The 27,047-nt window shown below is 55.5% G+C and overlaps 1 protein-coding gene across 3 annotated transcripts; it reads right to left on the bottom strand.

The window, feature by feature from the left end:
- Positions 1 to 3,241: 3,241 nt before the first annotated feature.
- Positions 3,242 to 23,883, bottom strand: Thnsl2 (threonine synthase like 2). Of its 3 annotated transcripts, none has more exons than XR_011704404.1 (10): positions 23,708 to 23,883; positions 20,651 to 20,884; positions 20,297 to 20,491; positions 19,767 to 19,919; positions 16,762 to 16,992; positions 13,367 to 13,515; positions 13,141 to 13,266; positions 10,492 to 10,643; positions 5,562 to 10,131; positions 3,242 to 4,214 (listed from the first exon to the last, which is right to left on the bottom strand). XR_011704404.1 is itself a non-coding variant. In XM_027948918.2 (10 exons), the coding sequence occupies exons 3-10, from the start codon at positions 20,871 to 20,873 to the stop codon at positions 9,906 to 9,908; spliced, it is 1,455 nt and encodes a 484-aa protein (XP_027804719.2). In that variant the 5' UTR covers positions 20,874 to 20,884; positions 23,259 to 23,341; positions 23,708 to 23,883; the 3' UTR covers positions 4,233 to 9,905. The 3 variants fall into 3 exon arrangements, 2 of the variants coding, with proteins under 2 accessions (XP_027804719.2, XP_027804718.2); XM_027948918.2 differs by lacking the exon at positions 3,242 to 4,214 and adding an exon at positions 23,259 to 23,341 and having other exon boundaries at positions 4,233 to 10,131; XM_027948917.2 differs by lacking the exon at positions 3,242 to 4,214 and having other exon boundaries at positions 4,233 to 10,131.
- Between the last annotated feature and the right edge of the window lie 3,164 nt (positions 23,884 to 27,047).

Below are 27,047 nucleotides of genomic sequence, written 5' to 3' on the forward strand. Positions count from 1 at the left end.
TAAGGACACGGTCCTGTTGGTCTGGGGCCATCCTAATGCCTCCCGCTGAGATTGCCATTATTTCCAAGCAAGGTCACCGCACAGGCCTAGAGCTCACAACTCCGTCACCATTTTCAGGACACAGTTCATCCCAGAAGAGGGAATAAATGCCTGTGTGCGGGGTGGGCTCAGGGGCAGGGGGCAGGGCAGGAGGGTCCTGTTGGTTGCCCTTTCCTCCACAGAATGTCAGAAGCCAAGGCTGGAAAGCCCAGCCCTTGGCAGACCCGGCCACTGAGGCCAGGGAAGGCACCTTGTCTCTGTTCCCACGGACAGGCCAGGTGCACTCATGCCCATCGGGCCAGGACCAGAGCATGCTGAGGCAGAGGCTGTACATAGGGTGAGCGTCAGGGAACAGACCTGCCAGGAAGCGAGGAAGGCAGGATGCGGGAGAAGCTGGCCTCAGAGCCACTAGTCACAGGCCCCTGGGAGGCCCCTGGGAGTCCGGCTGTGCCCTGTCAGGGCTGCAGCTAAGGTGAGGGAGCATGGATGCTGAAGAGGTTCTGGGCAGAGCACCGCAGCATCTACTATGTGGCCCTGGAAATGTCCGGTGCGCAGCCAGCGCTGGGATGGGGAGCCCGAGCTTAGCAGGGCTGTGGCCTGAGTGAGTAGCACCAGTCCAGCCAACCGGCCGTGGCCGGGTGATCCTGGAACAGCAGATGGAGGAGCCCATGGCCAGCAGCGCATCCCGACCTCGGGAAGCAGCGGGAGGCTGAGATCACGATATCTGTATCCTCGGGGCTGCAGAACCCCTGAGACTTCCTCCTCCCCTCCTCGAGAGGCCTCCTGGCTCCCTCGGGTCTGAGGATTCTGCAGTGCGCTGCCTCCTGACCGTGTGAGTGTCCAGGATGCCACGACACAGTGCCACAGGCTGGGCGTCCTCAGCTCTCCACCCAGTGCTGGAAACTGTGCCTTCCCGATGAAGGAGTCAGCAGTGTCCCCCAGGGACGGCCAGGGAGAGGTGCTCCTCCAGGGATGGCCACGGAGAGGTGCTACCCCCAGGGATGGCCAGGGAGAGATGCTCCCCACAGGAATGACCATGGAGAGGTGCTCCCCCAGGGGTGGCCACAGAGAGGTGCTCCCCCCAGGGACTGCCAGAGAGAGGTACTCCCCCAGGGACGGCCACGGAGAGATGCTCCCCCCAGGGATGGCCACGGAAAGATGCTCCCTGGCCAGAAGACAGCTGCTTTCTCCCTGCCCGGGGTCTTCTGTCTGCAAGGGTCAGCTCCGATGACAGGATGCTTCCCTCTGAGAACACCTGGGCCAGTGCCTAGGGTCAGGTCCCGGCTGTGACACTCCTCTCCAGTGGCCTCATTCTTCTGGAACGGCCCTTTTGAAGACCTCCAGAGATACCACATTCTGGTCACTGCGGTTAGCACCATCAGGAAGGGTACACGGTGCAGCCCCTACAACGGCAAGACCATATCCTTCCACGCTACAGTGACGTGCCTGACACACGCTCTCCAGGGCTCTGTCATTAACTGCCCAGCACTGGACAGAAGCCCACAGAAGTGACCGACCTGGTGGCTCCTCTACTCCATCCCTGAGTGTGTTTGGGGGTGTCTTCTAGAAATTGCTGGAGGTAGGCTCTGCCTTCTCCAGGATGCTGCCTTGGACCTAGCTGGCCACCACAACCACAGCAGGGACTGATAAGTGCTGGGTGTTCCCTGGCTATGGACACCACACCCAGGCAGGAGCAACACTTCTGTCCCAAGGAGTCTCACTCTCTCCCTTGGCAGGACAGTGACAGGAAAAGCTGCTGCCCAATGCAGGCCTGGCCACGCCCATGGGCAAGGGGCCTGGGAAGGAACAGAACACAGCCGGCCCCCTCACAGACCAGGACGGCAGCGCTGAGGGGGACAGGAGGGTCTTAGAGGTCCCGGCTGCGACACTCCATCCTCAGGACAGGCCTGTGTGCGGGAGCCTCTGCCAATGTGAGCAGCCTGCAGCACAGACCAGGGCCAGGCTCAGAGCTTCCTGTTGTCCAGGAAAGACCAAGGTTTCCATTAACAAGGAGGGACAAGCTCAGAGACCTGTCACAACATGGTGACATTATCAGTGGCCACGGATTGGGTACTTGAAAAAGAGAGGAACCACTTAAATCCCAGAAAAATGATCAATTTTCTAAGAATTGTGCTCTGGGAGAGAAGAATCCTAAATGTTCTAGGAGACCAGATCTTTTTTTTTTTTTTAATTATTATAACAGCAACCATCCTGAGCCTTGTCCCCAGTAGGAGGATGGTGACCATCCTGAGTCTCAGCAGGAGGACGGTCACTATCCTGGGCCTCAGCAGGAGGATGGTCACTATCCTGGGCCTCAGCAGGAGGACGGTCACTATCCTGAGCCTCATCTTCACCAGGAGGATGGTCACTGTCCTGGGCATCAGCCTCAGGAGGCCAATGGTGACCATCCTGAGCCTCTGTCCAGGGCCTCTAAACAGGAGCTGAGCACGCCCCCTTAGCCTTGAGTAACAGGGGTGTGGAACTTGCATCACACACAGTGTGGAGCAAGTGGTCCTTACCTTCGCTAGGCAAGGAGTGCAGCTCTGGGAGTGGGCATCACCCCCTGTTGTTGGAACACATCCCTCGCCTTATTGGGGTGGAATATTCTACCTAATGTCTTTCCCTTAATAACCACAGGGGTTCGGGGTGCACTAGCTCTCTCCTGCCTCCCTTGCTCCTCTTGACCTCTAGCATGGGAGCTGACCCCTGAGGTCTCAGAGCCATCCCTGACCCCCACAAAAGGTATTTCTGTATTTGTGTGGTCTTTTCACTGCCAGCCCAATTCACGTGGAGTGACCCTGAATCCATCGCCTGCACAGGTCATGAGATATCAGCCTGGTCCTCAGCAGCTGGTTCTGTGGAGTCCATGAGGTGGACCTACTCTAGGTGCTTCCTGAAGTCGGGTTGTTCAGTAAGTCTCCCGTTTTAACTCACCTACTCGTCCCATTCTCATGATCAAGTTGAGCGCCACACAGGACTCAACCCAGCTTGCTCATTCACCACATTTCCACAACTTTACCACTTTGTAAATCATTCTATTTACTTACTTTTGCACTGCCCCCTTTCATATTGCCTCCAAAGTGACCTGTCTACAGCAAAACCCCCTGATCAGTCTCTCGCTCCTGACACTTAACCCCACCCCACCCACCCAGGCCAAGGTCACCAATTATGGGGCCAGCCATAAGGTCTTTAGAATGATCCTGGACACCTTTCCCAATATGGGCCTCCTCCCTCCTCACACACACCACAGGGCACCTAAAATGCAGCTGAAATGGAGTTAAATACTCCGAGGCTCGTATCTCCTCAGACGAATGCTCCAGAGGTCCTATTGAGCACTCCAGAGGTCCACACGAGCTGTCCAGAGGTCCACACGAGCTCTCCAGAGGTCCTGACAAGCGCTCCAGAGGTCCTGATGAGCTCTCCATAGGTCCACACGAGCTCTCTAGAGGTCCACAGGAGCACTCCAGAGGTCCACAGGAGCACTCCAGAGGTCCAAAGGAGCGCTCCAGAGGTCCACAGGAGCTCTCCAGAGGTCTACATGAGCTCTCCAGAGGTCCTGATGAGTGCTCCAGAGGTCCTGCTGCAGGGCCACTCTGCTCAGAGGTCCCCTGCCTCCCCAAGTACTGAGGGCCTTGCCCCTCTCTGCTCATGGGGCAAGGTGGGTACAGCAGTTCCATGTGTCCCCATGGGCAGGACCCCGTGGTAGGCACAGGCTGGAACTGCAGAGGGGAAGGGGGTGCCTCTGCTGGGGTAGAGCAGCCGCACTTGCCTGAGTCTCAGGCTGGTCCCTGACTCACCTTTTCTTGAGGATTTGCTGGTCCACTCCTGGCAGGGCCAGCTGATCTCTTTTCATCCAGTCAACTACCTATGGGGTATGGGGGAGGTGTGGCCTGGAGTACCCTTGAGAAGGGAAACATGAACTCTGCTCCTGGGTTTTCCAGTGTCTGGTGTATTGACTGTTTTGTCGGCGCCTTCCTGAGCCTCAGTTTCCCTGGGGAGAAGCTGAGAACCGCAATGTCCACCTCATTGTTGCAAGGTTTAGAGAAAGTATATGAAGAACCTGGATGTGCCCAGTATATAGTTGATGTCAAGAAGTGACCACTCTGGACAGATCTGTCTCCCCTGGACAGAAAGCTTCTGTGTGCCACCCCTCCTTCCACAGTCTGGAATAACATCTTCAGAGGCATCCAATGAAATACATGGAAGAAGAGAAAAGCTGGTTATATTGAAGCACAGAGACCGACATATTTTAAAACACAATATAGAAATGCACCTTTTATTGATAAATAACATTGTGTTGTGTCTAATAATATTTCAAAGTATCCAAGAGTGTTAGTGATAAGCCGGGATACTTATAACTGCTTGAATGTCACCTAGAAACACCAGTGAGTTCCATAGATGACAAGTGCCAGGCGTGGCTAACTAGCAGGTTGGCCACCAGCTGGTGTGCCTGAGGGAAGGTCTAACCTTGGCAGCACTAGAAAGACACAGCTTCTTCCCCTCCAAGTTCTCAGACCCTCTGAACTCCAACCATGAGCCCCAGGCAATTAGTAGACCTCAAGTTACAAGCCTGCCCTGGATTGGGAGGAGGAAGGGTCCTTTTCCACCAAGACCCCAGTGATGGCTGCAGCAAGGTAATACCTAAAGGGCCCGGCAAGAGAGCAGAATCAGGAAAAAAGGCCCCAGTGCTGCGGTTGGGCCTTCTTGCCAGACCTGACACCTGGAGGGGTCTGGCCTCTCCAGGGGCAGCCTTAGCTGGGGTCTTCCCCTGACTGGGTCAAGCCAGTGGTCTTCCACTTTCTATGCTTTGGAAAATAGCTGCTGGAACCTGCAGAAAGTGCCCAAGCTGGGACAGCTGACCCTCAGAAGGTCCGTGTCCAGGTTCCCCTCCCAGGGCCAAGTCCATCCTGGCTGCCCAAGGGAATGACAGCAGAAATTGCTGTGCAGCCTGAGAGCCAGGGTCCTCAGCTACCGTGCCCGTGGCTGTGTGACCTTGTCCACTCCCCTCTCTGAGCCCCAGTTTGCTCATCTGTAAAGAACAGAGAATGGGCTGGGGATGTGGCTCAAGCCACATGCATGCGGCCCGAGTTCAATCCTCAGCACCACATACAAAGATTTTGTATAAAGAACAGAGATTGGGAGAGAAGTTTCTCACAGGTGCTCCAGGCTCGCATTTTTGCTGTTTGAGAATTCTCTGCCAAAAGAGATTCTCTGGATCGTCTGCCACCTAAAAACTAAGTCTTAACACGTAATTTCAGCGTCTGCCTTTGAACGTGAATTTAACAGTCACAAGCAACAATACCATCTCAGCAGGCACAAGCCAGGAAGGAGAGGCAATAGGACATCCACAGGACAGCTGGACGTCACAGTGGCTGAGATGGGACTTGCCCCTGTGGTTAGAAGAAGTGAAGCACAGGAGCCAAGCCCCAAGTTAAAAGGGAGAGAACCGCGCTAACAGCCCCAGGAAGATCAGACCCCAGGCCAGGCTCCAGGCGGCCAGGGTATCACACAGTGACAGAGACCTTGCTTTCCATGATGCTGTCTGTAGATGTGTTCACACTAGATTGGAATTCGATTTCTGCTCATCCCGCACAAGAGCTGTCAGCATCCAAAGCTCACAGGGTTCCACGTTTATCCATGTCTCAGTACCTTTATTACAAAGCCAAAAACTACTTAAGACAACATTGGAGGCATGTGTGATTTTTTTTTTTAAAAAAAGAGGGCGGTCCCAATACTAATTTTGAGAAATAATGAAGTTTTACAGTATCTCTGGAGGCAGGGGGTGTGGCTCAGTGGTGGAGCGCTCACGTAGCATGTGTGCGGCCAAATTCAAACCTCACCACCGAGAGAGAGAGAGAGAGAGAGAGAGAGAGAGAGAGAGAGAGAGAGAGAGAGAGAGAGAGACACCTGTGGGGGCCCCTTGCAATGGTTAATTCCCAGAGAATTAAGTCAGACGGGCACTGTGGTGTGGGCCAGAGGCTGTGGGAGCTGGGAGGAGGACTTTGCGTGTGCTCTGCTGCCCTCTTCTGGCCACGAAATGCACCGGCGGGGGGATGTTTGTCCAGGGGAGCAGGTGGCACCTCGCAGTGACCTTTGTTTGCAGAAGCTCTGCCCAGAGCTGGGCCCCAACCCCTCTGAACTCTTATGCCCTAAATTCATTTGCAAGCAAGCGCTGTCCCTGCCTATGGGCAAGCAGTGAGGGACAGAAGTGATCCAAGCCAGATGAGGGGAGGGGACCCTCCCCAGGTGGGAAGTGACCCCCTCTCCATGTGATTGGCGACCCTCCCCAGGTGGGAGACGATCTTCCCCAGGTGGGAGGCGACCTTCCCTAGGTACAGAGAGACCCTCCCCATGTGAGTGGCGACCCTCCCCATTGAGTGGTGACCCTCCCCAGGTGGGAGACGTGGGTCATGAAGACCCTCCACGATGGGAGGTGACCCTCTACAAGTGGAAGATACCTTCCCCAGGTGGGTGGCGACCCTCCCCATGTGAGTGGCGACCTTTCCCAGGTGGGAGACAACCTTCCCCAGGTGGGTGGGGTCCTTCCCCAGGTGGGTGGCAACCCTCCCCATGTGAGTGGTGACCTTCCCCAGGGGCCAAGCCCAGGGAAGTCTCCAGAGGTTTCATGGTGGCTCTGAAGACGGAGCCCTGCCGAGTTTTCCACTTGGCACCTGTTCCAGGCCCTGGCCTGGTCTCCAGAGCAGCTGCCCAAAGGAAAGAGGCGTGCTCCTCGCAGCAGAGATGCACAGGGACAGGCTTACTCCACCTGCTGGTGTCCAACAGGCCTCTGCATTGACCAACCTACTGCGGATAAAAAAGCAGGGTGGAGCCCAGGAGGCCGCTGGAGCAGCAGCCCGGCACCCACCCTGCCGCCCGGCAGCTCCTCCTGGATCTGCTCCCATGAAGGCTTTCAGGGGAGGCCACATTTGGGGGTCAGGTCCTGGGCATATGGGGTGCTCTGCAGGCCCCTGGGGAGTGCTTAGGTAGGGCAGGAGACCCCAAGCCCATCGCAGCAAGAGCTGGCCAGTGCGGGAGTGGAGGAAGAGGGGCTGCAGGGACCTAGCACCTGTACCGGGAGCCTGTCTTCTGCCCTGGACAGCTCTGGCCTATCCTGCCCCTGCTAGGCCTCCTCCTGCCTTGCCTCTCCCCAGCTGCCCAGCACCGGTGGACGTCTGTAGGGTAGTCCCTGGTCCAACAGGACCGGAGTCCATACAAAAAGTGGAAGTGCAGACCCAGACGCAGGGAAGACCAAGTGCAGGCTGAGGGAGCAGGTGTCATCTGCGGGCCAGAGGGACCCTGGAATGAAGCCAGCCCTGCGGAGCCCTGCACGTCCACCCTGCAGAGCTGAGGAGATGGCTGTCCCTGAGCAGTCAGTGTGACATGTCAGCCTGAGCCGACAGGTACGTGTGCATGCACATCCACACACACGCCACATGCACACACACACACCAGGCACATCTACACACATGCCATGCACATGCACACACACCACACACACTAGACACACACATGCACACACCAGGCACATCTACACATACATGTCATGTACATACACTAGGCACATCACACACACACCAGGCACATACATGCACACATGCACACGCACCATGCACATTAGCACACATGATGCACACGCAAGCACACACACCAGGCACACATGCACACCATACACATATGCATACACATGCCATGCATGCACACGCACATACACCAGGCACATCACACACACACCAGGCACACACATGCACACGCACCACGCACATCAGCACACATGATGCACATACATGCACACACACCAGGCACATCTACACACACACACTTCAATGAAAGCAAGCCCCTCACGCCAAGTGAAGCTGGAGCAAGGCTGCATCCTGCTGCGGCACCCACTGGCTGGCTGGGAGGTCACAAACCCTTCACCTCCGTGAGCCTCAGGCTCCTCTCCTGGCGGTCACCACAGGTCTGCCCTGAGGATCAGGCAAGGCGAAGCACTCCGCACTCCCAGAGTAAGGTCAACTCTGAGGCTGCCGCACCTCTTACCATAAGCAGGATCCAGCACTTTTAAGCCACCTGTGTCTTTTACCAACTGCCTTCTAAAGGGGTCTTCTTGCCTGGAGGCCGCCTTCCCTGGGTCTGCAGCTCTGTAGGGGTCTAACGGTGCCCAGCTGTTCTGGGCGCAGGTTGGAGGTGGACCTGGTCCAGCCACGGGCTCTGCTGGGGTTATCTGGGGACTGAGAGCCACAGTTGGGTCAGTAGTGGTCCCGCTAGCCAGGCCACCAGCCTTGGTGACCTGCAGTGACACCGATGAAGGGAGGGTTCCCTCTTTTGGGCCATTCGCCACTGACCAGGGGCTGAGCCCTTCGTAAAGCACTTTCCAGACTTTGATTCCTTCACTTTACAAACAAGGAGAGGGGGCTCAGAGAGGTTGGGTAACTTGTCCAAGACCAAACAGCCAGCAAGTGGTAGAGACGGAAGTGAGGCTGAGGGTAGGGCCCGTAAGCACCCACAGGGGAGCATGGAAGGAGGACCCCGGAGGGGACACACGGGGAAGGACAGAGGGAGCCCCACAAGAACGTGTGCACTGTCCAGGAGGCTCTGGGATGAAAACTGCACAAGCTCAAAGCCACAGAACCAAGCTCCAGGCCAGCCCCTGCTCCCTCACGGTGCCACCTGCGGGCCATCGCCCCTCAGAGCCTGGGTTTCCTCCTCTGTAAGGTGGGGAAACAGTAGCACCCACTACACAGGCCATCATTGGATTACATGAGCCAATTTTTGCAAACTGTCAAATGGCACGTAGCTGGGGCTCTTGGGGCCACCAGGGGAATTTCTCCCTCTACAAAAACATTTAAAATTCTATTACATTAAAAAATAATAAAATAAAGTTCTATTACACAACTGGGTTGGTGAAGGATAAAAATAACCATTGCTCTTTTGTTGAGGGGGGTACCAAGGATTGACCTCAGGGGCGCTCGACCACTGAGCCACATCCCAGCCCTATTGTGCATTTTATTTAGAGACAGGGTCTCACTGAGTTGCTCAGTTCCTCGCTGTAGCTGAGGCTGCCTTGGAACTCGCGATCCTCTTGCCTCAGCCTCCCCAGCCGCTGGGATTACAGGTGTGTGCCACCAGCCTGGCCACATTGCTCTCTTTTGATTTAAAACAAAGACAAAAACATTTTCAGGGGCCTGGAACAGTGGGGCACTCCCTCGGCCAGGGCCTGTTGGGCCTAAAGGGAAGAGAGCCACTATGGGACTGGAGTCCTGGAAACTGTCCCGTTGTGGGCTTTGAAGCCCATCACTCTGCAGGAGTCTCCTCCCGCCCTCTGGTCCTTCCCTGGGGCTCCCAAAGCCAGGCCTCCGTGTCCATTGTGCCAGCAGCTGGTGCCCTCACACCCTCAGTCCTGGAGCACCATGGAGATGCTGTGTTCTGATGGAATGCCAGGTGCCCACTGGGTCAGGTCACAGCAGCCCTGAGGGTGGGACCAGTGTCTTCTGGCAGCAGTTGACCCTGTGCCTGTCTTCCCTAGACTCTTGGTACGCAGGGCAGGAGGCTGACTCTGAGAGTGCAGGATGCAGGTTTGCCTAAAGCTTCTCCCAGTGCCACAGGATCTGAACCCAGGGACACAGGCAGCTCTGCCCTGGCCCCGAGGTGCAAGCAACAGGCTGCTCGGCTGGGTCTGCACACCGTGCTACCGAGGCTTGCCGCTGGCCCCTGGGGTCCCCACCTCGACCCTCTATACTGCAGGTGCCAGACCCACTGAGCAGCGTCCAGAGAGTCTCCTACCCTAGCTCTTTAGGAGGAGGAGGGTGTCAGGGTGGCTCTAGGGAGCACTCTGGGGTCCAAGGCCCAGAGGAGGCCACTCTAGCGGGCTAAGCAGAAGCACTCGGGGAGGCACCCCTCCACCGCTGGCTCAGGTGCTCGACCGCATCCCGAAGCATCAAGGTCCAGTCGTCCTCCCTCTGCATCGGGGTGCATCGCGTCTCCTTGTTCTCTAGGGCCAGGATATCCGCTGGGGTCTCCGGGGTCAGCCCGGCAGCCAAGACGGCCTCGGGGAACTTGGCTGCAGAGGCAGGGGCGAGGCAGCACCTGGGAGTGCTGTGGAGGGTGGGCAGCAGGGGCAGGGGGGTAGCAGGAGGGTGGGCAAGGCGAAGGCAGAGGAGGAGGAAGGAAGGGGAAGGGCCAGACAGGGAGGCCCAGGGAGGACAGAGGAACGGTCAGTACTGACGGGAGCCTGGAACTTAGCTGAAGCATCCTGCCCTTGCCACTGGACTCCATTGCCCCCTGCTGGCGCCCTGGGTATCCCCTCTTTCCTGCTCTAGGCCACAGGGCCAGGCAGTTTCACAGGCACCCATCACACCACCGAAGCCCCTTCCCCGTAATCCTGTGGCCCTGCTTGGGGAAGAGCAGGGATCCTGAAAGTCAAAAGACCCAGAAACCCAGACCCCACGGCCACACCTGGGCTGCTGCCTGTCCAACTGCTGGTAATGGTAGCTCACGGCCACGGCCGAGTGAGGGCACAGCAGGTACCGGTTCTCCTCCCAGCAGCGGCCCATGGCCCTGGTAATGGCCTCATCGGACACCGATTGCGACGTCACTGCCTCAGAGAGCTAGAGAGTCCAGGGCCAGAGGGGGGTTCAGGGGTTGGGGTGCGGGGCAAGAGGACCGAACCCCACCACATGCCGCACAATGGACATCAGGGACTCTAGGGAGTGCTGGCCCAGCATGCCCTCAGCCTCCCTGTCTTGAGCTGTCCAGCCTGGAGGGAGCTCGGCCGAGGTTTGACGCAACTGGAGACTCAGCACCTCATGTGCAGCCCGGCTCAGCCCAGGGCACACACAGCTCTGGTGTGGCACCCTCCCCCACCCCTACTCAGCACAACCCAGCTCCAGGGGGCCTCCTGGACTCAGAGAAGACCCCTTCTTGGTGCCCCCACCCACTGTGTGCTCGGTCTCTAGTCATCCTCTGATCACATGCATAACGTGCTCATAACACGTGAACACCTGCACACACTCCAGGCCAGGCCACCTGGGCCAAAAACTGTTCACACGGGCACCTCCCTGAGGAGTCAGAGAGGCAGCCGATTTCCTCCCTCCCTCTCTCCCTCCCTCTCCCTCTCTCTCTCCTTCCATCTCTCCCTATCCCTCCCTCTCTCCCTCTCCATCCATCTCCTTCCCCCTCTCTCCCTCCCTCCCTCTCTCCCTCTCCTTCTCCCTCCCTCCCTCTCCCTCTCTCTTCCTCCCTCCCTCTCCCTCCCTCTCCCTCTCTCTCTCCTTCCATCTCTCCCTATCCCTTCCTCTCACCCTCTCCCTCCCTCTCCATCCCCCTCCCTCCCTCTCTCCCTCCCCTCTCTCCCTATCCCTCTCTCCCTCTCCCTCCCTCTCTCCCTCTCCTCCCTTTCTCTCTATCCCTCTCTCCCTCCCCCTCTCCCTCCCTCCCTCTCCCTCTCCCTCCTTCTCTCCCTCTCCCTCTCCCTCTCTCTCTCCCTATCCCTCTCTCCCTCTCCCTCTCCCTCCCTCCCTGGGCTGGGCTTAATGGACCCAGGCCTGAGGCACCCCCGCCCCCAGGCCAACAGTTGTATTTGTCTCTGTGGGCCCAGCCCTGGGTGCAGTCCTTGGCTCCTAGTAGAGCCACCACTCTACTAGGTGAGTGGTGGCCACAATTCCAGCAAATGGAGTGTCTCCTGCCCGCACAGTCAGGGAGAAGACGCAAAAAGGGGACATAGCCTCTGTCTTCACGGGCATCTCGTTTCCGTGAGGGCAGGGGAGGTAGATGTCAACTCCTGAACCAAATGCTCATCTAAAGCAGCCAAAGACACAAGAGCCCCTCAGGTCTGCGTCACACTACCCAGACTACAGAACGTCTCCAGTTCTGAGAACAACCCTTAAAATGGACGCTGACCTTGCAGAACAAGGTTTTGTGAGAGATCCCTGAGGGAGCTGAGGGGAGCCTGCGGGCTCCAGAGGTGAGGGATAGAGGATGATTCCGGAGGTGAGGGGCACCAGAAAAAAACGGAAAGACCTGGGTAGTTAGTGAGGACTCTTCGGATATGGGGAAAGCGCTGAGAAGTGGACACCAAGCCAAAAGGCAGACTGTAGCTCTGTCTGCCCATGAGGCCGAGGCCTGGTCCCCAGAGGCAGGCATAGCCCTGAGGGACCCTCAGGGAAAACTCAAGCGGACTTCAGAAATTCTGTACTTATACACAAGAAAAGGAACCATCACCAAGCTGCATTAAAACAAAAGCGATCCTTTCCAAGTGGATTCCTACAGTGAAGGAAGTTTCTTCTTCTCTAAGAGGGAAAGAGACAGGGAGCAGTGCCTATCCTTGGGAATTTACAGCCTTGGAAAATAAAAATATGACCCTTGCTGTGTCCATTCCACACTGTCAGGCAGCAACCAAGTGCCTCGAGGCACCAGCTGACCTGCATCCCATGGGGCACGCGAGGCCCGGGTCTCGAGTCATTGAGGCAGAGTCTTGAAAACTGGCCAGTGTCTCCAGGCTGGCTTGAGGTGGACCCTGCCTGGCTCCAGCCCAGTCTTCTACTGCCCATCTGATCAGTAAGTCAACCCACAACTCACAGCAGGCCGTCGAAAAATCAGCGTCCCCTTCCCTTGCCCCACATGACAGTTTGGATGTGAGGTGTCCCCCAAAAGCTCAGGTGTGAGACAGTGCGAGGACGTTCACTGGTGGTGACAGTTGTGACCCAGCGAATTAACCCCAGTGGGATGAACTCAGTGGTGACTGAGTGGAGGGTGTGGCTGGAGGAGGGGGCACTGGGCGTGGCTTTGGTACACCTTTGTATCTGGACAGTGGAGTCTCTGCCTCCTGATCACCGCGTGAGCCGCTTCCTTCGGCCACACTCTTCCACCATGATGTTCAGCCCCACCTGAGCCCTAGGAGTGCAGCCAGCTGCCTGTGGACTGAGACCTCTGAAACCATGAGCTCCCAAGGGAACTTTCCCTCCCTAAAATCGTTCTCATCAGGTCTTCTGGTCACAGTGTGAAAAAGCTGAATGAAAGACCCCAATTTCCCGAACCAAATTTCCCAACCCCACATCAGTGGCATGCATGGCTGTGCCCTCTCCTCTCCGTGGTGTGGGGACTGACCTTGCCATGCAGTTCCTTAGGTAGCTGCACACTTTGGGTCCTCTCAAACTGCTCCATGAGGGCTCTTGTCACCTGGCTGTTGGAGCCGGAGAGCAGCCAGAAGATCCTCTCCATGTTGTAGGGCATCTGGGCAGAGGTCAGGGTCCCAGGCCAGGCCAGCCATCCACTCCAGCAGCCCCACCAGCCAATGCCTGGGCAGGACCCGCTCTCCCCACCTCACACCCACCTGAATGTCCATTGCAGATGCCAAGGACGGTCTGACGGCCTCAGACAGAGAAAAGTCCCCCTGCCGAATGGCCCTGTGGATGATGTCATTGTGGTTCACCACGGCCACCAGGCGGATAGGCAGGCCCATCTTCTGAGCAGTGCACCCAGCTTGAAGTAAGACAGAGAGCAAGTTTTTAGAAACAAAAACAAACTTTTTAAAAACTTGGGCTTCACCCAAATCGAGAAATTCTTAACGCTTCTTAAATATTTTGTGGTTCAAAGGACACTGTCAATGTGAAAACTCATGGGACAGGGAAAATATTTGCAAATCACATATCTGATTAGGGACTTATATCCAGAAAATATAAGAAATTCTTACAACTAAACCAAAAGTACAAACAACTCAATTCAAGAACAGGCGAATGATCTGAATAGAGACTTTCCAGAGAAGATACACTAATGACCAGTGCACGTGAAAAGACTCCAACATCCTCATGGAAATAGGTAAATACCAACTCAAACCACAGCGAGACCCACTGCAAACCCACTAGGACGACTAGAATCAAAAGGGCAGATGGTAGAAAGCGCTGGAGGATGTGGGAAACTGGAACATTCCCACACTGCTGGTGGGTACGTAGGATGTTGTTTGGAAAACAGTCTAGAAGTCTCTCAGAAGGTCCACAGGACCCAGCCACTGCACCCAGTCACACATGCAAGAGAAATAAAAATGGAGGTTGACACAGACACCTCACACAAACGTTCCCAGGAGCGGTATTAATGATATCCAAAAAGTTAAAATAACCCAAAAGCCCATCAGCTGGAAAGCGGATAAACAAAACATGGCCGCACAGTGCCCCCTGCAGCCTGGAAACCATCCTGCCAAGTGACAGAAGCAGAAATGACACTGCTGCCTGATGTTACTCTATAAAATGTCTAGAACAGAGAATCAACAAAGGGACTGTGGCCACCTAGGGCGGAGGGAGAAATGGCTCGAGAGGAAAGTGGGTGACCGCTACCGGGGACAGGGTTTCTTTCTAGGGTGTGCTGGTCACGCAGCTCTGTGTGTACTAACGTGCACACTTCAGATGCATGCACATGACACTGATCATACAACAACAAAGATACAGCTGGAGAGGACATTGCCATGCCCTGTTCTCTGTGAGGCTGACCCACACACTGGCCACCTACCAGACACAGAGGCCACTCATTCTCAGGAGAGAAAAGGAAAGTCCCAAGAAACAGGTCAAAATGACCTGTCTGGGGCCTGCTCAGTGGCAGAGTCTAGGTACAAAATGTGCCGTCTAAGTCCAGGGCGTATATGTGTCCTAGGATCAGTGGCTTTGGGTGGCACTTCTGGGATAAGCCTGTGGGGGAGAGGGTGGCCACACAGTGTGGAAGCTGTCAACCTCTGTCCAACCATAGCAGTTCCTATTTGCACAGAGCAACCAAAGCATCCCCTGCCCAGACGTGGGGCAGGTTGGGGAGGGTGTGCTACGTCTGGGACCTGACAACCCAGCACCCAGCACCATGCCCAACCCCGCAGAGCACTCTCAGTCCTGTTTCACTTGATCCCGGTGAATGTCAGGATGCCCTGAACAAGGAGGAGGAAAAGCACAGGGGCCCCACGGTGGCTGGCAGAGCAGGCACCTAGGAGCACCCTCAGCTCTCATGCCTGTGTGCTCTGCCCTCAGGGTGACCATGGCACCCAGCACAGAACTCACAGGAGGGTGGCACTGGTCACGGCCTTCCCGTCTGTGCATCGCTGCCTGGAGGGCCGTGAGAGGGCAGGAGGCCCTGGCCCTGAGGCCGCTGACCCTCCTGGTCACCACCCACCGTACTCTCTGCTTTTGGTGGAGGAAGCCACGCTTCCTGGCCACAGAGAGGCTTCTAGGTCCCACCTAAATCACCGGGGGCCTCAGAAGCAAGGCCACACACAGTTACAGAAACAGCAGTACTCTGGTCAGCACCTGCATCTGAGGACTCCACATCTGCAGACTCAAACACCGTCAAAAGTATTTTTGAAAAACAGCATCTGAGCCAGGCACAGTGGCACATGCCTATAATCCCAGCAGCTGGGGAGGCTGAGGCCAGAGGATCATGAGTTCAAAGCCATCATCAGCAATGGTGAAGTGCTAAGCAACTCAATGAGACCCTGTCTCTAAATAAAATACAAAATTGGGCTGGGGATGTGGCTCAGTGGTTGAGTGCCCCTGAGTTCAATCCCCAGTACCCCTCCCAAACTGCAACTGCACCAAAGATGTGGAGACTTTTTCTTATGATTATTCCCTAAACTGTACAACTATTTACACAGTTTTTTAGTTTTTTTTTTTCTTTTTCTTTTTTTTTTTTTTCGTACCAGGGATTGAACCCAGGGACATTTAACCACTGAGCCCCAGCCCCAGCACATTTTATTTACTTATTTTTTTAATTCAAGGGTAGGGTCTCACTGAGTTGCTTAGAGCCTCACTAAATTGCTGAGGCTGGCTTTGAACTTGGAATCCTCCTGCCTACAGATGTGCGCCTCTGTGCTCGGCTACACGGCATTGCATATACTGTATTAGATGTCATCAGTCGTCATCTAGAGGAGACCTACGTCTTCAGGAGGGTGTGCTCAGGCTATGTGTAAACACTACACCGTTTTATAAAAGGGCTATGAGCATCCTGAGCAACACCCCGTGCGCACAGTGGACTGAGACGCCACCCGGTTGGGCAGCACTTCCCCTTACAAGGTTCCAGGGCACACGGATCTCACCTGCCACTCACAGGAGTCCTCAGAGACGATAGGCGTTCCAACCCCTGAACCCAGGGACCACCCCACGCCCATGCCACTGGTACTGGGCAGAACGGAGCCATCCTAGGTCCACAGGCTGCCTCTGTGCACCTGGTCTGTGTGCCCAGCAGCGAGGACATCCTCCTGGGCACCTAGGCTCTATGCCTAGCAGTGGGGACATCCTCCTGGGCACCTAGTCTGTGTGCCCAGCAGTGGGGGCATCTTCCTGGGCACCTGGGCTATGTGCCCAACAGCAGGGAGATCCTCCCATGGCACCTGGGCTGTGTGCCCAGCAGCAGGGACATCCTGTGCCACGGAGCTGCTTGCTGCCTCAGCAGCAGCTGGCTCTGCTGGAGCAAGGCCACCACTTCTGGGGGAGGGTGCTGCCACGTGCTGGGCAGCTGACCCTTGGCCTCGCATCTCCACACCCTGCTGAGTACACTGGGTCAGGCTCTGGAGCCCAGGAATGGGCCCTCACCCTCCCTCCACAGCAAGCCCACACTGTCCCCAGGAAGGCGGCGCAGGGGAGGGGCACTTGGGCTGAGAGGAGACCTCCTCCCTCCCGTGCCTTCCCAGCCACAGCTCCTGAAGGTGGGGCCATGGAGGCTCCTCTGAAAGCCCATCTGCACAAGAAGCCTCCTTACCTGCAAGGTTCCCAGCAGCCCCTGTTGGTACCACCACCTCCACGGTGGGCAGGGGACACCCATCCAAGGAGGGCGCACAGCGGAAGTAGGCGAAGAAGTAGTGGGCCATCTGCACAAGGACCCGTGACCAGTTGACAGAATTCAGGCTCATCAGGTTGTGCTTCTCCACAAAAGGCAGGTCGGCAAACACGGCCTTGATGGGCACGTCCAGCTGGTCACTGTTCCCTTCCACTGCAGGAGAGGCAGGCGCTCAGGAGCTGAGGAAGCCCCGGATCTCCTTAGGTCACCTTTGCTCAGCTCAGTTCTTGACCTTCATGGGGCTTAGCCTTGACATGAAGACCCAGGAGAGAAACAGCATCTCCTGTTCTGTTCCTGAAATCCACTTACTCAAGAGACCAGAACGCGACACCAGAACTCCTTCCAGCATTCCCACTGCCACAGGAGATAAGACTCAGGGCCAACCTCAGGATGGGGGAGGACCCTCCCTGCACTCCAGGCCCACTCCCCACTCTTGTCCCCCGCGGGAGGATTGCTCCCTGGGGGACAGTGAGGGGCTGGCCCTCTGCCCCACAGCTCTCTGGGGCTGGGCTGGCCACGGCACCCGTGACCTGCCGTCACTCAGCTCACATGTAGGTGCCCTGCTCCCCGTGCCTACCATCAGGTGAGCTCGTGTGGCCGACCCCCCTTCCCTGCAGCAGAGTGGATCATCGGCCTTCATGGGCACATTACTGGGCAGACTTAGCAGCTGGCTGCCCATTAGCTGGACGCACACTCCCCTATCCAGCTGGACTAGCAGTGCACCAGCACCAATTCTCAGCTGATGCCAGGGTCCATTTCTGCACTGGACCCACAGTGGGAGGGGAGAGGTGGATTTACTGGGGAAACAGCAGCACAGGCTTCAGGGTCGTGAGCCGTTCTCCCCTCGCCACTGGCAGCAGTTCTGAGGCTGGGGACTGGGCGTGAGCCCCAGTCAGCCTCGCTAAACATGGCAGTCCCAGTCCTTGGCCAGGACCAAGCTGTTGGAGCCTGGCCTTCCGTGGAGTCAGGGTCCAGCTCAGAAGTGGGCAATGAGAGATGAGGGATGTCTGCTGCAGTTGTGGGAAGAATTTGCCACTTGTGAGGAGTCCTGGCAACCACAAGTCACTGCACAGGACCACGAGAGCTCAGGACTGGGGAAGGCAGAGCAGAAGAGGAAGAGCTTGGGTTCCTGAAGGGCCCAAGACCAAGCCCAGCCCACCTCTGGACACCCAGTCACAGGAGGAGGAAATTATTCTTGTTTCAGCTGATCTGAACTGGATTATCTGTCACTCTCAGCCAAAAGCACCCCAAATAATATAATCAGTAAATATCTAGTGCTTGCTGATTATTCTGTGCTTAAAAATTGCACACTTACGTGGAAATCAACAAGCCTGTGAGCTGAATCAGTGTCCACACTCGACAGTCCTGTTGTCCACTCTCCCTCCCCTGAGACCACTGGTCTACAGGAAAACACACATTTGCCACCATTTTTGAAAGGACGCAGCCCCCCCACCCCCCACAGTCCAGCCAGCAGGTTCCAGGAAGGGAGGGAGGGAGGAGGCCAACACACTGCCCGTAAACAAAACTTTCTCCAAAGTCTGCTGCCTTGTTTCTGGAAACTCAGCACACATACATACAAATCCACCCCCAACTGGGGTATACAACATGCTGCACTACTGTCCACATATGGCTGCCACTACTTCCCACGGCCCCACCTGCAGCCACTGGTGGAGGACACGCTCCCACCCGGCCCAGAGCTGAAAGCCCTCAGATGCCTGTGTACAGAAAAGAAAGGAGTAGGTGGCAGGACAGGGGCACAGAGGCCGCCAGGGAAGGCATCCTAAACCCACAGCTTGCAAGGCTGAAGGTGACCAGGACCTCTGCTGCCTGAATCCTGGGTATTAAAGTCCTGTGGTGACGACAGTAAAAATGTAGCCAAACATGGACAACTACCAAGGCTGAGGTAGAAGGTCTGCCAACACCGGGTCAGCTAACCTGGGGACTGCACACTGGGGCGTGCCTGCACTTGCTCAGTAGAAGAGCAGGGGCTTTTTGTTTGCTCTGGAATGGACAGGGGAAGGACATGCAGGCTCCTCCCCAGGGGAGTCTGCTCCACAAAGCTGGTGTTACATGAGAACAGCCTTGAGGGCCACACCAGGAGCCAGCAGCCTCGAGGGCCACACTGGGAACCCACCGCTGTAGAAGGAACGCTCTGTTACTCCAGTGCTGCTGCTGACGCCTCAGGTGAAGGAGCAACGTGCCCAAAGTCTTGGTATACAAAACCCCAACCACGACCCCTGCTGCTCATCTCCCTTCTCCCACCTGGGGGTACCCCAGTATGAGCTGGGTGTGAGGGAGAAAGACCAGGTACGGCCCCACCCAGTCTCCCATCCTCTCCACTCTCAGGCTCTGCAGTCATCAGACGTGTTCAGAACCGACAGTCTAACTTGAAAACACACGGTTCTCTCCTCTCTCCAGCTGTGACAGTGCTATATCCTCAGGAGGTGGCCTTCTTGTGTGGCTAGCTGTAGGTAACTAGTGATGGGCAGCCATCTGTCCTGAGTACTGGGACCTGCTAAGCCAGGTCAGCTGCATTGCCTCTGCCAGCAGGGAGGGCGTGAACTGCAACACGCAGTGATCCGTACCCTTAGCTATCCAACTCATTGCTGCCCTCTGAACTTCAGGGCCCGAGGACAGGAGTCCAGTCGCTGCATGGCCTTCTACACACGACGCAGTGGGCTGAGCCAGCACAGCAGTGGTGTTTTCTGGGGGGGGTGGTTTTGAGCCTGCGCTTCCTACACGGTGCTGTTCCTGGGGGTTCCTGGTGTGGTCACTCGTCTGTCAATTTAGGAGAGTGGGCAGCCAGGAGCCTCCCCAGAGATAAACCAAGGCAGAGCTCCAACCTCAAAATATGACCACTGAGGGCAGGAAAGGGGAGAGAAAGAAGAGAAGGAAGGACGCTGCCCCAGCCTCTGCACAGCACCCACCTTCAAACACATGGACGTTCTCCCTCAGCACCGTTGTCATCTGGAGCTCCTGAATCCTCGAGCAGTGGCCTTTGGGCAGCAGAACGATGATGTCCACATTCTTAGCCTCTAGAACACTCTCAATGGCAGCACTCCCAGTGTCCCCAGATGTGCCTGGATGACAAGAAGGGCGGCCCTTCTCTTTAAAACAGGGGAATGGAAAGAAGTGGCCCTTGGAGCATGGCTGCCAAATGCAGCAACGACCACTCTCCAACCCTTGCTGGACAGGAATTCCGCACTTAGCCCCAGTCTGTAGACCATGGAGGAAGCTCAGGACCTCGGACAGTGAGAAACCACACACCTGAAGTGTTCTGTGTATTTAAAGATACTTTCCTGAGAAGCATCCTCAGCCTCTACCAGACCCTAAGGGGTCCGTGGCACAGAAAAGGGTTAAGGACCTTGCTCCAGAGGAGCCAGTGGAGGGCACCCTGCAGGTGGACAGTGCACATTGGGGACACTCAGGCTACACCCCTCACACCCAGGACATGCACCTACAACCACGGTGATGTGCTTCTCCCTCTTCTCCAGGAAGTACTGCAGGAACTGCGCTGTGCAGCTCAGGGACAGGTCCTTGAAGGCACGTGTGACCCCATGCCAGAGTTCCAGGACATTCAGCCCCTGCACCAGCCTGCACAGGTGGACCACGTCCTTGTGGCGGAATCTGCTGAAGGCACGGTCGATCAGACCTGCAAAGGTGGGCACACGGTGGGGGAGCATGTCACCTCTTCTCCAGCTCCCCAGGCTCTCGAGCACTTTGAAGTCTGGGAAATGTGCCCAGAGGCTTTCTGGCAGGTGGGTGGTGGATTCCCAGCTCTTGGTGGGCAGAGCTGGGGTAGGGTGCTCACCATTCAAGTCGTCCCTTGGAATGAGCTCAGGACCAATGAAGAGCGAGCACAGCTCCTTCACCAGGCCAGGATAGGAGAGTGAGCGCCACTGCCGCAGGGTCTCTCCATCCAGCTGTGGGAGCTCCTCGGGCACGTAGAGGCCACCATCAGGCGCATAGCCAGAGAAGAGGGCTCCTTCAAAGTCAACCCGTGGGGCCAGCCCCCGGGTGCTGATGTACCACATGATCCTGGGGGCTGCAGAGGAGACACCATGGTGGCACCTGGTCCTCCAGCACTCAGCACCCCACAGGCGAGGCGCAGCACCCAGCCCCTCCAGCTGGCCCATGAACCACCACGTGCCAGGCTGCAGCCCAGACTGGAGACAGGAGCCTTCCTGAGTCCCCCGCCAGCTTCACCTGTCACAGGCCGAGTCATGACCCCTCCAAAGGGATGCATTTCACAGACTGCTACCTCAGTGAGGAGGTAGGGAAGCAAACTGGAAAAGAAGGAAGCCCAGTCACCGTGGAAAGGCCAGCCTTGGAGTGGGGCCAGGGACAGCAATAGAGGCAACTGCCATTTTTATAGCCCCCTCGGGAAGAACAAGTAGGTCTGCTTCTGCTCAGAAACCTCCACCTTCCAAAGCTATTTAGAGATGCTGCATTTGACCTAGTGGATCTCAACCCTGGTCCTTCTCCAGGATCAATTAAGGAGCTTTAAAAAAATTTACATGCCTGGAGCCCACGGGATCAATACATTAGGCTCTTTAATCACGCGGCTCCTGGAGGGAGCCCCCCTGCAGCCAGGATGGACAACAGGCAGCTGCTCATCACACTTGGCCTGGGACCCACCTGGTTTTAAACCTGGAAGTCTCACTTTCCAGAAAACCCTCAATCCCAAGCAGAGTGGTGTCGCATTTCTCATGACTCAAACACTCAGGATCACTCCAGGGGAACTGGGCTGCACAAAATAATCAATAGAGACAGAGAGACCTTTTCCTTTGGGTCCTGTGATGGCTCCTCTGACCTTAGGGGGTCCATTCAAATGAGGCAAGGGGTCAGGTTTCAGGGGGTGGAGTCTAGCTTTGTGATGTCTGCTGTCAGCAGGTTGACTGACACCTAGGAAGGCCACACCAAAGGTAGAGCAAGAGAAGGGGACACACAAAGGGAGTTTCCACAGAACATTCTATCCCCAACAGGGCAAAGGGGTAGGATTACAAAAGAACAGGTGAGTGTAGTTCAGCCCCAGGGGTTGGCCTACTCAGAAGACTGGTCTTGCTATCCAAGTGGGATAATGCCCAAGTCACCACGAAATGTGGTGATTGGTCAGAGCCTCCTGTTTCAGGACTGGAAGGTGTGGTCACTCAGAGTGGCTCCCCACAGACTGGCACAGCTGGTCACCTAGTTGATGACTGGTGCTGACCTCTTGGCCTGGTCCTAGAATACTGGTTGTAGTACTGACATGCTCAGGGGCCCTGGCTAGCTGGCAGGGGCTCGTGGTATGGGAAGACCACAGCAGTGAGTTTAGGGGTTCTGGATGAATTTGACTGAGCAGTTCTTGATACCACTTAGATTGTTCTGTGCTGCAAGGAATGGAAGGGACTCTGCCCCCTGGGGCAAAGTTTCTTGTCTCTTGGAGGGTGTGGCTAACACTGACAGAGAAGGACAGGCCTCGAACACTATGTGTTTCTGACACCTGCTCTGCATGGGCTGTGCCCCACTCCTCTGCTGGCACCTGAGTCATGTGGTTTATGGGCTCCATCATTGAACCCACAGATCTTTTGAAAGTGAAAGGGACAGAGGTTTTTGTGCTGGGACAATGGGTATAAGTGAAGACCCTCTCGGGCAACCAGGGACATAGGGTTGCCCTACACAGAAGTCCAGGTCAAAGACATGAAATCGAGGCAACTCCAAAGCCACCTAAGATGGCTCAGCAAAGCAGGCAAAGTGCCTTGGAAGACAGGAACAGGGTCAGGAAGCAAAGGCAGAAATGCCTTCAATAAGACAAGAGTTTCTGAAATTCTGTGGCAAGGGTCAGGGCCAACAAGCTGCCCCAGTCCCTGGAGTAACTAACAGGAAGGCTTCACCAGGTCATTCCATAGGACCAGAGTAGAGAGAATGCTAGAGGATGGGGGAGGGTTGGAAGGAGGGAGGGTTACAGGAGCAGCAGAAGACTATGTTCTCTGGATGCCCTTCCCCGGATGGAAAAGCACCCAGCTGCTGGGGGACTGGGGTCTGCTCTGCTCCCCACCAGGCCAGAGGAGGCAGACAGCCTGTCCAGGATCAAAGGAAAGAGGCCGACTGGACTCTGCACCTGTGGGTGATTACAGGTCCAGCTCCTTGGGCAAGAACTGTCCCGGTTCTGTCCAAGGACCTCAGGGGCAGCATTCCCAGGACAACAGGGAAACGCTATAGAGAAGCACACACCATAAGGTCCAAGGTAATGGAGAAGTGCAGAGATAGAGCCAGCTGCCACCAGGGTCACTAGCCGAAGAAGAACATCCAGCACTGTTCTGGGACTGACAGCTGAGGAGCTGGGCGAAGTGGCCGCTGAAGTGTATTACTGTAACAATTTTCCCTGTGACTCCCTTGGATCTTATTCCAGATTGAAAACAGGAAAACGCTGAAATAACCTGGGTAACTGGTAAGGTCCCTCGGAGCGCTGAAGGTTGGGTCGGGATAGGGGTACAACTGAGGACGCGCTCTTGGGAAGAGACTGCAAAGGAAGCGGTGGGGCAGCGGGCTCAGTGCTGGGGGCAGAGGCCCCTCGGGCGGGAGGTGGGGAGGTGGAGAGGTGGGGCCCAAGACAGGGTCTGGGCCCAGGAGGCGACTCTCAGGAGGCTTGAGGCCCGCTCCCAGCATCTGCCCACGCCATCTTCCCAGTTCCGAGCTCATCAAGAGCTGCCAAACCCCGCAGGAAGCGCAGAGCACGGGAAGCCTCCCCCTCCGGGCTGCCGCGCGCCAGGAAGAGGCCAGCCCGGGCGCGGAGGCCAGCGCGGCCCTGGAAGCAGGGCTATCTGAGAGCCAGAAGGTGGCCCGAGAGGCAGCGGAGGGCGCGGCGACGCGGGGGCGGCGCGGTTACCAGTGGACGCAAGTCGCGGCGGGCCTTCCGGGCTCCCCACGGCGCGCGCGTCTCTGAGTGAGCAGGGCTCGGGCCTCCTGGCAGGAGCGTAGGCTCCGGATTCTAACGTGGGACTGGAAGGCTCCGGGACACGGCGGGAGGACCCAGCAGATCGCGGGAGAGGGCGGAGAAGGGGGCGGGAAGGGACAGGGCGAGGGGCGGGAGGGGCGGGGCAGGGGCGGGAAGGCGGAGTGCGGGGCGAAAGGGGGTAGGAAGGGGCGAAGGAGGGCAGAGCAGGGGGCGGGAGGGAGTAGTGCAGTGGGCGGGGAGGGGGCGGGAGGGGACCGGGCAGGGGCGGGAGGGGTGGTGCAGTGGGCGGGGCAGAGCGCAGGAGGGCGGGGCGCTGAGTGGGCGGGGCGGGGCGCGGGCGGGGGCGGGGCAGTGGGCGGGGCGGGCGCAGGAGGGCAGAGCACGGGGCGGGAGGGGGTGGTGCAGTGGGCGGGGAGGGGGCGGGCATGGGAGGACTGGGGCCTCACCTACCAGAACCGGCTCAAGTTGACTTCGTGCGGAGCCTCCGCTCTAGAGAGACTAGAAAAACTCATTTTTCAGATGAGACACCAGAAGGCTATATGGGAAGAAGAAAGTCCCTTCCCTACTTTGGGCTTCCTGACTCTCCCAGCGAAACCAGAGAACTGGGCAGTCCTTAATTCTAAGCTGGGTGTGGAGCCCACGGGATGGGGGACATCAGATTAGCTCAAAAAAGTCCTTTACAGATGGTGGAATGTGATAGGCATCATTATCCAAAGTACATGTGTGAAGACACAATTGGTGTCAACATACTTTATATATAGCCAGAGATATGAAAAATTGTGTACAATAAGAATTACAATAAGAATTGTAATGCATTCTGCTGTCATTCATTTTTTAAAAAACAAATCAATTAAAAAAATTTTTTAAAAATCCTTTACAGGGGCTGAGGGTGCTGTTTGGTGGTAGAGAGCTTGCATCGCTAGAGCCTTGGGCTCAATTCTCAGTCAGGAGCTGGGCTCCTCTGTAAGGAAGCACTTCAGTAGAGATCTGTTCTAGTGTTTAAACAAACAAACAAAAAGGCTGCTCCTAGTTCATTTTTAAGAACAAAATCTGGGCTGGGGATGTGGCTCAAGCGGTAGTGCTTGTCTGGCATGCGTGCGGCCGGGTTAGATCCTCAGCACCACATACAAACAAATATGTTGTGTAAAAAAAAGTCTGGAACTTGGGGAAGAAATGACCTCCAGATAGTTCCAAATGCGCCTGGGACAGTGACTGATGTTCTCACATTCACACTCTGGGTCCCCTTAAGAGGCAAAGTTAGTGGAGCTGGACCTGACAGGTGGCTGGAAGTCGCTGGCCTCAGGGGGTTAGAAGATGTGGAGCCACACCTATTTCCCCCTTTATTCCTGCAGGACACTTTTCTGAACTTGTGATCTCTGTTAACTCAAGTGTCCTACCGTCCACACACTGGCCCACTTGACATGGCTGCACAAGTCTTGGCAGCTGCAGCTTACTGTCTAGTCTAGCGGGTCTCCTTTTCTGGAAGAGGAAGATGGAGGGAGGCCTGAGAGACCCCACTGCTCCTCCCAACACAAGCTGGAACCAGGGGCTTGTCATGGGGCTCACACAGGGTCAGGAGCCATTCCCACTTTGACTCAGAAGCCCTATCCTGGTGGTGAGGAAGACAGAATTCTGAGAGCAAGCAGGAACAGAAGGAGCATGGAGTTCTTATTTACAGACTTCTGCAAGGTGTCAGCATTTAGTTTTTGTAAGATTCAAAACTTTCTTTTCCTTTAATCCTTGCCGATTGAGTGCTCAGCTGTCTGTAGCTAGGAGACCAGTGATCCTCGAAGCAGAGATCAACGGACACGGGAGTCCTGGTTGTCCCTTTCTTCAGGCTCTTCCAGGCAGGGTGCCTCTGTCTCCAAGCACTGGCGGCAGGAGCTAGAACCAAAACCTTAGCAGAGGGTGAGGAACCCAGGTCTGGACTTCAGCAGAAGACAGCAACCTGCTGGGAGCCCCCCATCTGCTGTGAGAGCAGAGACCAGGTGCAGGATTCTACTGTCCAAGCCAGACCAGGACAGCAGTCCAGAGGGAGAGAGGATGCCATCTGAGTCAGGACGCACCTGTTCTCTGAGGGTTTCAAGTTTCTACCTGGATGATCTATCAGCCTGTTGGAGGGGGCATTGTGTGAGGAGGTGAGTGGTACCTAGGCTCAAGCACCTTGAATCACACTCAGGTCCCTTCCTGAGTTTCTGACTCTCTGTAACAAGGGTTCCAAATAAACAGCCCCAACTTATCAAGGAAAAACTGAACTGGCATAATTCCAACCACTTTTTTTTTACCCTAGAAATGGACAAGTTGATCCTGAAATATGGATAGGACAGGTAGTAAGAATAACCAGACTAATTTTGCAAAAGAAGAACAAAGTTGCAGGACATACACTTCCTGCTTCAGGTATAGAATAAGCAAGATGGCATGGTACTGGCATAAGGCTAGACAAGCAGATGAACAGAATACAGCTGAGTCTAGAAACAAGCCCACATGCCGATGGTCCACTAATTTTTGGTAAGGACATCAAGACCACTCACCATGGTGGGACAAGTGGACATCCACCTGCAGATTAGTGAGTGGATATCCACAGGCATCTATCTATGCAAAAATGAGCTCCCAAAACCTAACTGTGAGCACCAAAATTGTAAAACTCTTATAAAGGAACATAAGTTTTTTAAAATCATTGTGACCTTGGATTAGGCAACAGTTTCTTAAATATAACACTAAAAATATGTAACAACAGAGAAAAAAGATACATTGAACTTCATCAAAGTGAAACTTTTGTCATCAAAGGACTCTATTATGAAAAGGACTCTAAATGAAAAGACAGCCTACAAAGTGGGAGAAAATACTTATAAATCACATACCTGATAAGTGTCTAATATCTGGAATATATAAAGAAAGCTCTTAAAATTCAATAATAAGAAAGCCTAATTTTAAAAATTAATTTATTTATCTTAATTCATTATACATGACCGCAGAATGCATTTCAATTCATAGCACACACATAGAGCACAATTTTTCATGTCTTTGGTTTACACAAAGTAGAGCCACACCATTCACGCCTTCATACATGTACCTAGGGTAATGATGCCCATCTCGTCCCACCATCTTTCCTACCTCATGCCCATTCCCTTCCCCTTCCTCTCCTTTGTCCTAAGTTTCCTCCATTCCTCCCGTGCTACCCCATTATGGATCAGCATCCACATATCAGAGAAAACATTTGGTACTTGTTTTTTGGGGATTGGCTTTCTTCACTTACCATAATATTCTCCAA

Source organism: Marmota flaviventris, chromosome 14, assembly GCF_047511675.1.
Source record: "Marmota flaviventris isolate mMarFla1 chromosome 14, mMarFla1.hap1, whole genome shotgun sequence".
NCBI classification, from domain to species: domain Eukaryota; kingdom Metazoa; phylum Chordata; class Mammalia; order Rodentia; family Sciuridae; genus Marmota; species Marmota flaviventris.

Coding starts and splice junctions, on each gene's coding strand:
- Thnsl2 (XM_027948917.2), bottom strand. CDS start 20,873: ATGTGGTACATCAGCACCCGGGGGCTGGCCCCACGGGTTGACTTTGAA. Junction 20,492..20,650: donor TCCAAGGGACGACTTGAATG/GTGAGCACCCTA, acceptor CCACCTTTGCAG/GTCTGATCGACCGTGCCTTC. Junction 19,920..20,296: donor GCACATCACCGTGGTTGTAG/GTGCATGTCCTG, acceptor CTTGTCATCCAG/GCACATCTGGGGACACTGGG.